General features: G+C 43.7%; 1 protein-coding gene across 9 annotated transcripts in view; it reads left to right on the top strand.

Moving 5' to 3' along the window:
• Positions 1-12395, top strand: part of SH3GL3 (SH3 domain containing GRB2 like 3, endophilin A3) — a 113810-nt gene that overhangs the window by 77967 nt on the left and 23448 nt on the right. For all 9 annotated transcript variants that reach the window (XM_042242640.1, XM_042242638.1, XM_042242635.1 and 6 more), the window contains 2 exons: positions 4249-4352; positions 7552-7661. In XM_042242640.1, coding sequence (XP_042098574.1) covers positions 4249-4352; positions 7552-7661 — 214 coding nt within the window. The remainder of the gene's footprint in view (positions 1-4248; positions 4353-7551; positions 7662-12395) is intronic.

The raw sequence follows: 12395 nt of genomic DNA, 5'->3' as shown, positions 1-12395 counted from the left end.
TCTTTTTGAGGAGGAAAGGTCTGGAAAATGTTCTCCAGTTCCCCTTGATTCTCTAGCCAACGGGCCATTTGTAGGGGTTTCCAGGTGAGGTTGCCTATCTGTCTTCTCCATCTACATTCTCCCCAGTGGGAGGTAGGGGGGCAGGCATACAAGGACGACAAACCAGCCCCCTGCCTGGAGGACAGGACCGTCTGGAAAATCATGTGGGCGGCTTGGGCCTGTGCCCACGTTGGGCTCCAGCTGCCTCCCCCAGGCCTGGTCTAGCCTGTAGAGCCACCCTCGGGGAGTGGGTGGGCCGAGCAGAAAAGTCGCTTTACAAACCCACTCTCTTCAAGAAAACAGACCTCCTGGGCCAAGACCCTCTTGCCTTTCCAGTACAGGGTCCGTTCGCCCTGATCTCATCAATCAAACAAACAGGCCTCCTCCTCCTTCTCCTCTGGTGTGGAAAGAAGGAAAGGGTGGTGAGAAGGACCTGAGTGGTTCACACCAACACTCCTAAGGGAAAGCGGCCTCTGTTTTCCTGCCAATTTGGGGCAGAGTTGGGAATGCGAGAAGAGTCCCCTTTGGCCCCCCACTGTTGTCCCTGGGGGACTTGTCAGTAAGAGTAGGACTTGAGACATCGAGCATTGCTTCATCTCTGGCTGGGGGCCGAGTAGCTTCCTTATTCTACACGCAGGCGCAAGCAGGAGGCATTTGGGGCCTTGAGCTTTCCAGGAGCCCAGAGGGGCAGGTCTAGGATGGTTCCTTCGCTGGGTCAGGCTGGGACTGCCAGTGCCCTCAGAGGCACCCAGAGCAGCACCCCCTAGGAGAGGGGCCCTTGTACCCCCGGCAGTGGGCTCTGAGGTGGGGGTACAGGGTATTCAGAAGTTGGTTCCCAGTCTCCATTGCCTTTTTTTTTCCCAATTATTTTAATGTGTTTGGCTGTGCCAGGTCTTAGTTACGGTGCTCAGAATGTTTAGTGGACGCACGTGAACTCTTAGTCGTGGCACGTGGGGTCTAGTTCCCCGGCGAGGGATGGCACCCAGGCCCCTGCATTGGGAGTGGGGAGTCTTAGCCACTGGACCACCAGGGAAGTCCCCCCACTGCTGCTGAATCACCTGGAGACCTGTTAACATGCTCCTCTTCTGTCTTTGCAGAGAAGCTTATTCCTCATGACTTGACATAACGGAATGTAGGTCTTTGACTTCGGCAAGAGCCAGAAATACCACACAAAGATGCCATTTCCCCAGCTCCATGAAGGCAGGCATCTGTAGGATTCTGTATGCGCTCTTGATACAAACGCCCAGCCTGGGAACCCTCCCCTGTCTATGGGCTTCCAGGACAAGCGGACTGACTAGATTCCAGATTCCTGGGTGCTTTTCATTGATCTAGAGTGGAGTTTCCCAAAATTTATTCCACAGGATGTAGTTTGTGTTTTGTCAATAATGTCTCCACAGTCAAATAAGTTTGGGAAACGCTGGGTTAACCAAAACTAAACAGGTTTTCTTTATCACAAGGCTGTTCAGATTATATGAATATATGAAAAATTAATCTCTAAGAGAGTCCTTAGAGAGAATACACAAGGCAGTTTCTCAAAGTTATTTGATCATAGAACTTCCACACCACTATTATTACTATTGAATGAATGAGTGTGTGCTCAGTCGTGTCCCACTTTTTGCAACCCTTGGACTGTAGCCTGCCAGGCTCCTCTATCCATGGGATTTTCCAGGCAAGAATACTGAAGTGGGTTGCCATTTCCTCCTCCAGGGGATCTTCCTGACCCAGGAATTGAACCTGTGTCGCTCAAGTCTCCTGTGTCTCCTGTATGGCAGGTGGTTTCTTTACCTGCTTAGCCATTAGGGAATTTATAACTGTTATTTTATAGACATATCAAGGGACTTGTGATATGTGGAAGAAGACATCTAGGAAGTATTGCATTAGTAGAAAGACACATCCAACAAAGAGGGAAAGACCTGTTACGTGGTTTTGGTTTTGCTTCTGCTTAGTCACATGCCCCTAGAAAATGACTTTTGGGACCTCCCTCGTGGTCCAATGGTTAAGACTTTACCTTCCAATGCAGATGGTGCGGGTTCAATCCCTGGTCAGGGAACTAGGAGCCTACATGCCTTGTGGCTACAAAAAAAAAAAAAAAAAAAAACCCATAAAACAGAAGCAATATTTTAACAAATTCAATAAAGACTTTAAACAAGGTTCACATTAAAAAAAAATACACTCTTTTAAACAGTTGGGCTTCTCTGGTGGCTCAGTGGTAAAGAATCCACCTGTCAATGCAGGAGACATGGGTTCAACCCCTGATCGTGAAGATCTCACATGTTGTGGAGCAGCTGAGCCCATGCTCCACAGCAAGGGAAACCACCACAATGAGAAGGCTGTGCATCGCAACTAGAGAGTAGCCCTTACTTGCCACAACTAGAGAAGAGCCTGTGCAGCAATGAAGACCCAGCATAGCCAAAAGTAAATAAATAAAATTTTTAAAATATGTATGTATATATATAAATTAACCTTACTAAAGACAGGGGAGTGTGGTGCAGTTGTTAACCAGCCACAGCTCTTGCACTGTAAGGAACCTGACGCAGATTCTGCTGTGATCCTGTTAGGCCATGGTGCTGGACTTACTTAAAAGCGTGTGTAAAAGCCAAAGATGTGAACCTTAAATCCTTAGAATTTCGCAGGGGCCAGGCTGTCTTTGTTTTGTTTATTGGGTTTTTGGAAATTTCAGGCTTAGGCTTGTTGCTTTTCCAGCCACAGAGTGTGGTTATGTAAATGTGATATGATGGGATTTCATTGTGCAGATGCGGATCACAGAATGACCCAAACGGAAGTCCATGTAGATCTTAAACACAGTGAGCCTGTGTTTAAAATGGTGTGCGTGGGCAAGGAGAATTAAAGTGTAGACAGATAAAGCACAGTCAGTGATTGAAAATGAAAATAGCTTGGGTCTTTGAAGGCAAAGGAGCCCATGATTGGTTTTGCAGGGTAATTGTGTAGGAGGGACTAAGCAGGCAGACTTTCCCCTAAGTTACTTAGAAATGAAGTAAGGAGATGAGGTATGCACTCTGGGGAAGTTTAGGAAAAAGCGGGATTGATTTTGGTTTGTGCTTTGTCTCGTTCTGGAGTTCACGGCATTCACTCTTGGAACCCCTTCCCTCCCCATCACCTCCACCCAGTGGTCCCTCCTCTGAGGCATGTGGAAATCAGCTCCATTCATCCCTCTTTTTTGTTGCAGCCCCCCAGACATATAGGGAAGCTGGGGGCAGAGCTCTGATACCCCACTGGAAATGTCTCTTCCTCAAATTTTGCATCCCCACGTCTTTGGGGCTCTCTATATAACATAACTTTTTGATTTTTTTTTCATCCCCTGTAATTTGGTCTCAAATTTCATGAATGTCTTGGTTCATGGGAAAGAGAGATACCAGAGTCTTCCTAGTTCATTCCTTTGGGTTGTTTATTTCCGGGAAATTATTTTGTGCTGATGGCAATAAATACATATAGGGGGCTGGCATATCTTTGCCCTGGGGCACGACCTGCTCCCTGGCTTCTTTTCTTGTCTGAAAACAGCTTGTGTGCTGCTCAGTTGCTTGTTGTGTCTGACTCTTTGTGACCCCATGGACTATAGCCCACCAGACTCCTCTGTCCATGGGGATTCTCCAGGCAAGAATACTGGAGTGGGTTGCCATTTCCTCCTCCAGAAGATCTTCCTAACCCAGGGATTGAACCTGCATCTCCTGTGTCTCCTGCATTGATAGGCGGATTCTTTACCACTGCGCCACCTGGGAAGCCTGAAAATAGCTTAATTTACTTACTTTCTTGATGTGACTTAGTTCAAAATTGCCCATAGAGACACTTCACTAAGGAAGCAAATTCATTTACTAAATGTTGGCTTGAGTTGTCATTGGAAAAGCTTTATCTCTACTTTTTCAGATCCGTGAGCTTTATAGCATACATATCTCCTGAGAATATCATCTAATTGGAAAAACAGACTTTTTTTTATTGAGTTAAAGCAACTTCATAATCAAAACTAGATTTGGACATGTTTCTCTAGCATGTCTAGCTCTCTACCATGACCTGTGTGATTATTACTTTGTGATGAAATGAAACAAAATCGACCAGAGCCCAGGCAGACAGGGTTGGTGGTGGTGGTGGGGTGGGGGTCTTCCCTGAAAAGCCGGGTCTGGGTCACTAGTCTCCTCTATCTGAACATGACCCAGGCGCTGGCCTCCACGGAGTCATTTTCCACTTGTGCCGCAGGTAGAACAAGTCAGCCAGCTGGCCGTGTTTGTCGAGGCCGCTTTAGATTATCACAGACAGTCCACAGAGATTCTGCAGGAGCTGCAGAGCAAGCTACAGATGAGGTAAGTGCCTCCCCATTGACTGCCAGATGAGGGCTGCAGAGTTGAAGTCAGAAATCCATCTCTCTATCTTCTCCCCAGTTCCCCCTTCCCACTGCCCCTTCCTGTGTTGCATTTTCTTCCACTGGCTTTCATGGTTGGGTGTGGATTGTGCTGAGATAATAACTGTATGACTTTGTCCAATAGGACAGAACCTGGAAAGGAGGTCTGGCAGCTTTTCTCCTTTCTCGTTTTGCTCAAGTCCCTTATTCCATGACCTGTGTTTAGGGCAACCCAGGTTGCACACTTGGCTTGGAGTTCAGCCCTTTCAGAGCGGTCCTGTCTTCATTGCTGGCTTGATGAGAGTTGAGCTGAAGGTGGGATGGTATAGGGCCACTCCCCAACATCTAGGGATGTGGGGAGGAGTGAGATGGTCTTCAGACAATGTGTATTATTAATAGTTTCAGGTGTATAGCAAAGTGAATCAGTTATACATATACATACATCCCTGGGTTGGGAAGATCCCCCAGAGAAAGGAATGGCTACCCACTCCAGTATTGCCTGGAGAATCCCATGGACAGAGGAGCCTGGCAGGCTACAGTCCATAGGGTTGCAAAGAGTTGGGTACGATTGAGCTACTAACACTTTTCACTCGTTTTTTTAGATTATTTCTTGTGTAGGCCATTACGGAGCATTGAGTAGAGTCCTGTGCTATACAGCAGGTTCTGGTGTGCGTGCTCACTCAGTCAAATCTGACTCTTTGTGACCCCATGGAGTGTAGCCTGCGAGGCTCCTCTGTCCATGGGATTTTCTCAGCAAGAATACTGGAGTTGGTTGCCATTTCCTACTCCAAGGGATCTTCCTGACCCAGGGGTCAAACTGCATCTCCTGCATTGGCAGGCGGATTCTTTACCACTGACCCACTGGGGAAGCCCTCCAGATAGTATGTAATTATCTCGAACAAGATGTATTTTTACTTCCCCAGCAGAAATATCAGGGCATGTTTATAATACTGACTCTGATACTGAATGAGCCAAAAATGCCCCCAAATGGTCAAAGAAAGATTGCCATGTTCCTTATGACTTTACTGATGAGCATGTTATATGGTTTTCTGAAAATCAGTGATGTCATGCTTAGTAACCCTATTAATTGAAATACTGGGTTGAAATACTACCCCCTTTTTTGACCAAATTTGAGAACAGATAATTGTTTTACATGGGATTATCATAATGAGTAAATTTGGAGGGATTTTGGCTTAAATCAATGCAGCAATTGTAAAAGGAAGACACAAGGTGTGTCCAGTCTCTGAATCATCCACTTTCGAAGGCAGGTAGTTCATCTCCTGCTCACATGTGTGTCTTTTCCTAATTCTATCTTTATAAGAGGAAAAAAAGAAGGAAGTGAACATTGTTGAGTGCCCAGTTCATCCCTGGTACTTGCTAGATGCCTCAGAGACTTTATGAGAGAAAATACTTTACAGATACAGACATACCTTGGAGACACTGAGAATTTGGTTCCAGACTATCACAATAAAGTGAATGTTTCAGTAAAGTGAGTCACATGAATATTCTGGCTTTCCAGTGCATATAAAAGTTATGTTTATGCGAAACTGTAGTCTTTTAAGTGTGAAATAGCATTATGTCTAAGGAAAAAAGAAACAACCCACTATGTATTGGGTTGGCCAAAATGTTTGTTTTGGGGTTTTTCTGTAACACCTTATGGAAGAAACCCAAATGAATGTTTTGGCTAACCCAATATATACTCTTAATTTAAAAATATTTATTGTTAAAAATGCTAAGCATCACCTGAGCCTTCAGCAAGTCCTAATCTTTTCTGCTGGTGAAGCATCTTGCCTTCATGTTGATGGCTGTTCAATAATCAGGGTGGTTGTTGCTGAAGGTTGGGGCAGCTGTGACAATTTCATAAAGTAAGACAACGAAGTTTGCAGCATCAGTTGACTCTGCCTTTTACAGACGAATTCCCTGTAGCAGGTAGTGCTGTTGGATAGCATTTTACCCGCAGTAGAACCTCTTTCATAATTGAAGTCAACCCTCTCAAACTCTGCTGCTGCTTTGTCAACTAAGTCATGTCATACTCTAAATCTCTGTTGCCATTCCAACAATCTTCACAGCATCTTCACCCGGAATAGATTCCGTCTCAAGAAGCCACTTTCTTTTCTCCTCTATAGGAAGCATCTCCTCATCCATTCAGGTTTTATCAGAGGATTGCAGCAATTCAGTCACGTCTTCAGGCTCCACTTCTAGTTTTCTTAATCTTTCCACCACATCTGCAGTGACCTCCTTCACCAAAGTCTTGAACCCCCCAAAGTCATCCGTGAGCTGCATCCACACCCCTACAACTCTCCCCATAGCAGCAATAAGGCTGTTTGGCTTTCTTATCATTTGTGTGTTCACTGGAGAAGCACTTTTCATTTCCTTAAAGAATTTTTCCTTTGCATCCACAACTTGGCTGTGTGGTACAAGAAGCCTAGGTTTTGACTTCTCCTGGCTTTTAATGTGCCTTCCTTACTAAGCTTAATCATTTCTAGCTTTTGATTTAAAGTGAGTGATATGAGACTTTCGCTTGAAGACTTAGAGGCCATTATAGGGTTATCAGTTGGCCTAATTTCAATATTGTTGTGTCTCAGGGAATAGGGAGGCCCAAGGAGAAGGAGAGAGATGGGGGAATAGCTGGAGGTGGTAGGTAGAACAGTCAGAACACACTTTATCAATTAAGCTTGCCAGCTCACATGCCACTGTTTCTGGGGCCCATATTAATTACAATAGTAAACATCAAAGATCCCTAATCACAGATCACCACAAAAGATAGGATAACTAAGAAAAAGTGTGAAATATTTGGGGAATTATCAAATGGGATACAGAGATGCAAAGTGAGAAAATGCTCTTGGAAAAATGGCACCCAGAGACTTGCTGTACAAGAGTTGCCACAAACCTTCAGCTGTTTCTTTCTTTCTTTTTTTTTTAAAGCAGATATCTGCAAAGTGCAATAAAATGAGGTATATCTGCATATAGCCAAAAAACTACATTTGGGATATCAAAGCCATCACTTTGGGCTACTCAAGGGTCAATGTGTAAAAACCAACCCCTTCATGACCATCACCTTAGGACCCAAATGTGTAGGTCCACAAGGCAGAACAAATGTAGGTTTGGAGGCTTTGAATTTTTCATCAGATGTCTGACTCATCTTAAAATGTGTATCACAGGATATCGGCTGCATCCAACGTCCCCAAGCGAGAATACAAGCCACGGCCCATAAAAAGGAGTCCCAGCGAGCTCAATGGGGTGTCCACCGCCGCCTCAGCAAAGACAACAGGTGAGCTGACTGTTCTGTGGGTACCGCATGCCCTTCTGCAAGGCTCTCCTGAAAGTGCTTGTTCATTGCTCATTGCTATATTCTGTGTGGCTACACTGAGGTCCTGAATTTCTCTCTTAGGTTATTTGGTAAATTCCTTTTCCCCCTTAGTAATGCACCCTTTCCTGCTTCCTTGTATTGAGCACTTACATCAAGGATGAATTCCACCACGTTCAGTTCAGTTCAGTTGCTCAGTCGTGTCCGACTCCATGAACTGCAGCACGCCAGGCCTCCCTGTCCATCACCAGCTCCCAGAGTTTACCCAAACTCATGTCCATTGAGTCAGTGATGCCATCCAACCATCTCATCCTCTGTTGACCCCCTCTCCTCCTGCCCTCAATCTTTCCCAGTCTTTTCAAATGACTCAGCTCTTTGCATCAGGTGGCCAAAGTATTGGAGTTTCAGCTTCAACATCAGTCCTTCCAATGAACACCCAGGACTGATCTCCTTTAGGATGAACTGATTGGATCTCCTTGCAGTCCAAGAGACTCTCAAGAGTCTTCTCCAACACCACAGTTCAAAAGCATCAATTCTTTGGTGCTCAGCTTTCTTTATAGTCCAGCTCTCACATCCATACATGACCACAGGAAAACCATAGCCTTGACTAGACGGACCTTTGTTGGCAAAGTAATGTCTCTGCTTTTCAATATGCTACCTAGGTTGGTCATAACTTTCCTTCCAAGGAGTAAGTGTCTTTTAATTTCATGGCTAGTTGCCATCTGTAGTGATTTTGGAGCCCCCCAAAATAAAGTCTGACACTGTTTCTACTGTTTCCCATCTATTTCCCATCAAGTGATCGGACAAGATGACATGATCTTCGTTTTCTCAATGTTGAGCTTTAAGCCAACTTTTTCGCTCTCCTCTTTCACTTTCATCAAGAGGCTCTTTAGGTCTTCTTCACTTTCTGCCATAAGGGTGGTGTCATCTGCATATCTGAGGTTATTGATATTTTCTCCTGGCAATCTTGATTCCAGCGTGTGCTTCTTCCAGCCCAGCATTTCTCATGATGTACTCTGCATATAAGTTAAATAAGCAGGGTGACAATATACAGCCTTGATATACTCCTTTTCCTATTTGGAACCAGTCTGTTGTTCCATGTCCAGTTCTAACTGTTGCTTCCTGACCTGCATACAGGTTTCTCAAGAGGCAAGTGAGGTGGTCTGGTATTCCCATCTCTTTCAGAATTTTGCAGTTTATTGTAATCCGCACCGTCAAAGGCTTTGGCATAGTCAATAAAGCAGAAATTTCTGGAACTCTCTTGCTTTTACCATGATCCAGCAGATGTTGGCAATTTGATCTCTGGTTCCTCTGCCTTTTCTAAAACCAGCTTGAACATCAGGGAGTTCACGGTTCATGTATTGCTGAAGCCTGGCTTGGAGAATTTTGAGCATTTCTTTACTAGTGTGTGAGATGACTGCAATTGTGCAGTAGTTTGAGCATTCTTTGGGATTGCCTTTCTTTGGGATTGGAATGAAAACTGACCTTTTCCAGTCCTGTGGCCACTGCTGAGTTTTCCAAATTTGCTGTCATACTGAGTGCAGCACTTTCACAGCATCATCTTCCAGGATTTGAAACAGCTCAACTGGAATTCCATCACCTCCACTAGCTTTGTTCGTAGTGATGCTTTCTAAGGCCCACTTGACTTCACATTCCAGGATGTCTGGCCCAAGGTTAGTGATCACACAATCATGATTATCTGGGCCATGAAGATCATTTTTTGTACAGTTCTTTTGTGTATTCTCGCCACCTCTTCTTAATATCTTCTGCTTCTGTTAGGTCCATACCGTTTCTGTCCTTTATTGAGTCCATCTTTGCATGAAATGTTCCCTTTGTATCTCTAATTTACTTGAAGAGATCTCTAGCCTTTCCCATTCTATTGTTTTCCTCTATTTCTTTGCATTGATTGCTGAAGAAGGCTTTCTTTTTTCTCCTTGCTATTCTTTGGAACTCTGCATTCAAATGGGTATGTTTTTCCTTTTCTCCTTTGCTTTTTGCTTCTCTTCTGTTCACAGCTATTTGTAAGGGCTTCTCAGACAGCCATTTTGCTTTTTAGCATTTCTTTTTCTTGGGGATGGTCTTGATCCCTGTCTCCTGTACAATGTCATGAACCTCTGTCTATAGTTTATCAGGCACTGTCTATCATATCTATATCTACTGCCTTCTCGTGTGTCATACCTTGGCCATAGAACCATCATAGTGCATTACCCTCTATATGTAAATTTTTAACTCTTGTAAAATATTTTCCTAATTTAAGAAAAAATTTGAATCAGCATTGGCTGAGCACCTGCTATGTGGTAGGCACCATCATAAGTGTTGCATCATTATTTTTTAATTAGACAAATAGCACAAATATATGCCTAAAGAAAATGGTTGAACTGAGAAAAATAACATTCAAGTGGTATAAGTCATACTTTAGTTCCTTGTGATCACTCACTCTACCCCAGGCCCCTTCCTAGATGTTGCCAGTGTTAAAAATTTGGTATGAACACCGTCATACCTATTGATGTGCATAGATATACTGTATACTTACTGCTTTAAACCCTTCACTGTTTTTCAAATACAAGATCTTGTACTAGAGGTATTGTGCTACGCTTAGCTTTTGTAAATGTACCATCGTTTCTTGGAGTTATTCCCACATCATGCATATGGATCTATCCCACTATTTAAAAAAAAAATTTACTGCAGTATAGTCAATTTAAAATGTGTTAGTTTTAGGTGTACAGCAAAGTGAATCAGTTATGCACATGCATGCATTCACTCTTTTTCAGATTCTTTTCCCATATAGGTCATTACAGATTGTTGAGTCTCGTTCCCGGTGCTATACGATAGGTCCTTGTTAGTTATCTATTTTATATGTAGTAGAGTGTATATGTCAATGCCAGTCTCCCAGCTGAGCCCTCCTTCCCCTTCTTCCCTGGTGACCACAACTTTGTTTTCTATATCTGTGATTCTACTTCTATTTTGTAAATAAGTTCACTTCTACCATATTTTTATTACTTATATCACATGTATATATGTGTCTGACTATCTTTCTCTGTCTGACTTACTTCACTGAGTATGACAATCTAGGTCCATCCATGTTGCTGCAAATGCCATTATTTTGTTCTTTTTATGGCTGAGTCATATTCCATGTTGTATGTGTTATCCTATTATTTTGTAATGGCTTCATAGTTTTCCATTGTAGATACCATTTCCCCTATTAATAGACATTAAGGTTGCTTCCAGTTATTTTCTAAAAGGAATGTCCTTTATCTGTCTCTACGTGCTGATGGGCAAGTCCTTCTTGGAAATGAAATTGCTGAGTTAGAGTGAATGCATTTAAGAGACCATTGATACTGCCAAATTACCTGCTAAAACAGGTACACTACTATTAATATAGCAATACCTGCTTCCCCTTGCCTGTGTCATTAGACTTCAATTTTTGCCAAGTGCTAATGGATAAACAATTCTTTGCTCTGTGTGTAACTTCTCATTTGAGATTCCATGTCAGTTTGCCTGGGGTGCTGTGTCTGTTACTGCTGCCCACTTCCCATGGTTTTGAGGGATTACGGATGCTTTGCTGAGTGAGGTGCAGTGGTTTCTGGTTTTCTGGCTGGCTGCCTCCCTCACGGCACTGTTTCAGGTCCCTGCACTCAGTACTCCTCCTGGAGGCAGATGCCTGGTCTCCCAGGTACTTGGTACAAGGCCAGGGTGGGAGGAGTCATCAGGCCACCCTTTTCCCAGAATGCCAACTAGTCCTCCAGCTCCCAAATCTACTTACTCTGAGGTTGGGGCACCCTCCAAACCCACTTTTGTTGCATCTCTTTTTGGGGACCATTTTGAGCTTCATTTTCTCCAGCTGCTTGATTTCTATCTTTCAGATATTCCTTATAGTTTTCATAATTTATGGTCCTTCTTGTTTTCCAACATTATTTGGAATTTAAGACACACCTATTTTATTTTTTAATTTTTAAAACTGATTTTATTGAAGTATAGTTGCTTTTCAATGTTTTATTAGTTTCTACGGTATAGCAAAGTGAATCAGCCATACATATACATATATCCCCTCCCTTTTGAACTTTCTTCCTGTTCAGGTCACCACAGTGAATTAGAGTTCCTTTTGCTATACAGTATGTTCTCATTAGTTGTCTACTTTATACATAGTATCAATAGTGTACATGTATCAATCCCTATCTCCTAATTCTTCCAACCCCACTTCTCCCCCCTTGGAAGACATACCTATTTTATAATCCTTAGTGATTGCTGGGATTCCCTGGTGGCTCAGTGGTAAAGAACCACCTGCCAGTGCAGGAGATGTGGGTTTGATCCCTGGGTTTGGAAGACCCCCCGGAGAAGGAAATGACAACCCACTACAGTATTATTGCCTGGAGAATCCCCATGGACTGAAGAGCCTGGAGGGCTACAGTCCATGGGGTCACAAAGTGTGAGACATGACTTAGTGACTGAGCATGCACACACTTGTCCAAAGAAATGATGGATTCTGCGGGACCCTCTACTGAGTCAGTGAAAGAAGATTAGACCCTGGTTCTACGCCGTGGAAGAGGTGAGAAGCCTAGCTCTTGTCCTTTATCCTGCAGGTCCCTAGATTTGTCTTCTCAGACGTCTTTCATGGCTTCCACATCTTCACATCTGAAGTAGCCTTTGGAAAGCCGCTTCCTTGGACGATTGTGCTTACTGCTGCTTAGGCGTCTTGAG

The sequence above is a fragment of the Ovis aries genome, unplaced genomic scaffold, assembly GCF_016772045.2.
Source record: "Ovis aries strain OAR_USU_Benz2616 breed Rambouillet unplaced genomic scaffold, ARS-UI_Ramb_v3.0 scaffold_85, whole genome shotgun sequence".
Classification (NCBI taxonomy): Eukaryota; Metazoa; Chordata; class Mammalia; order Artiodactyla; family Bovidae; genus Ovis; species Ovis aries.
Note: the sequence above shows the minus strand (reverse complement) of the source record. Positions and strands in the feature narration are given on the sequence as shown.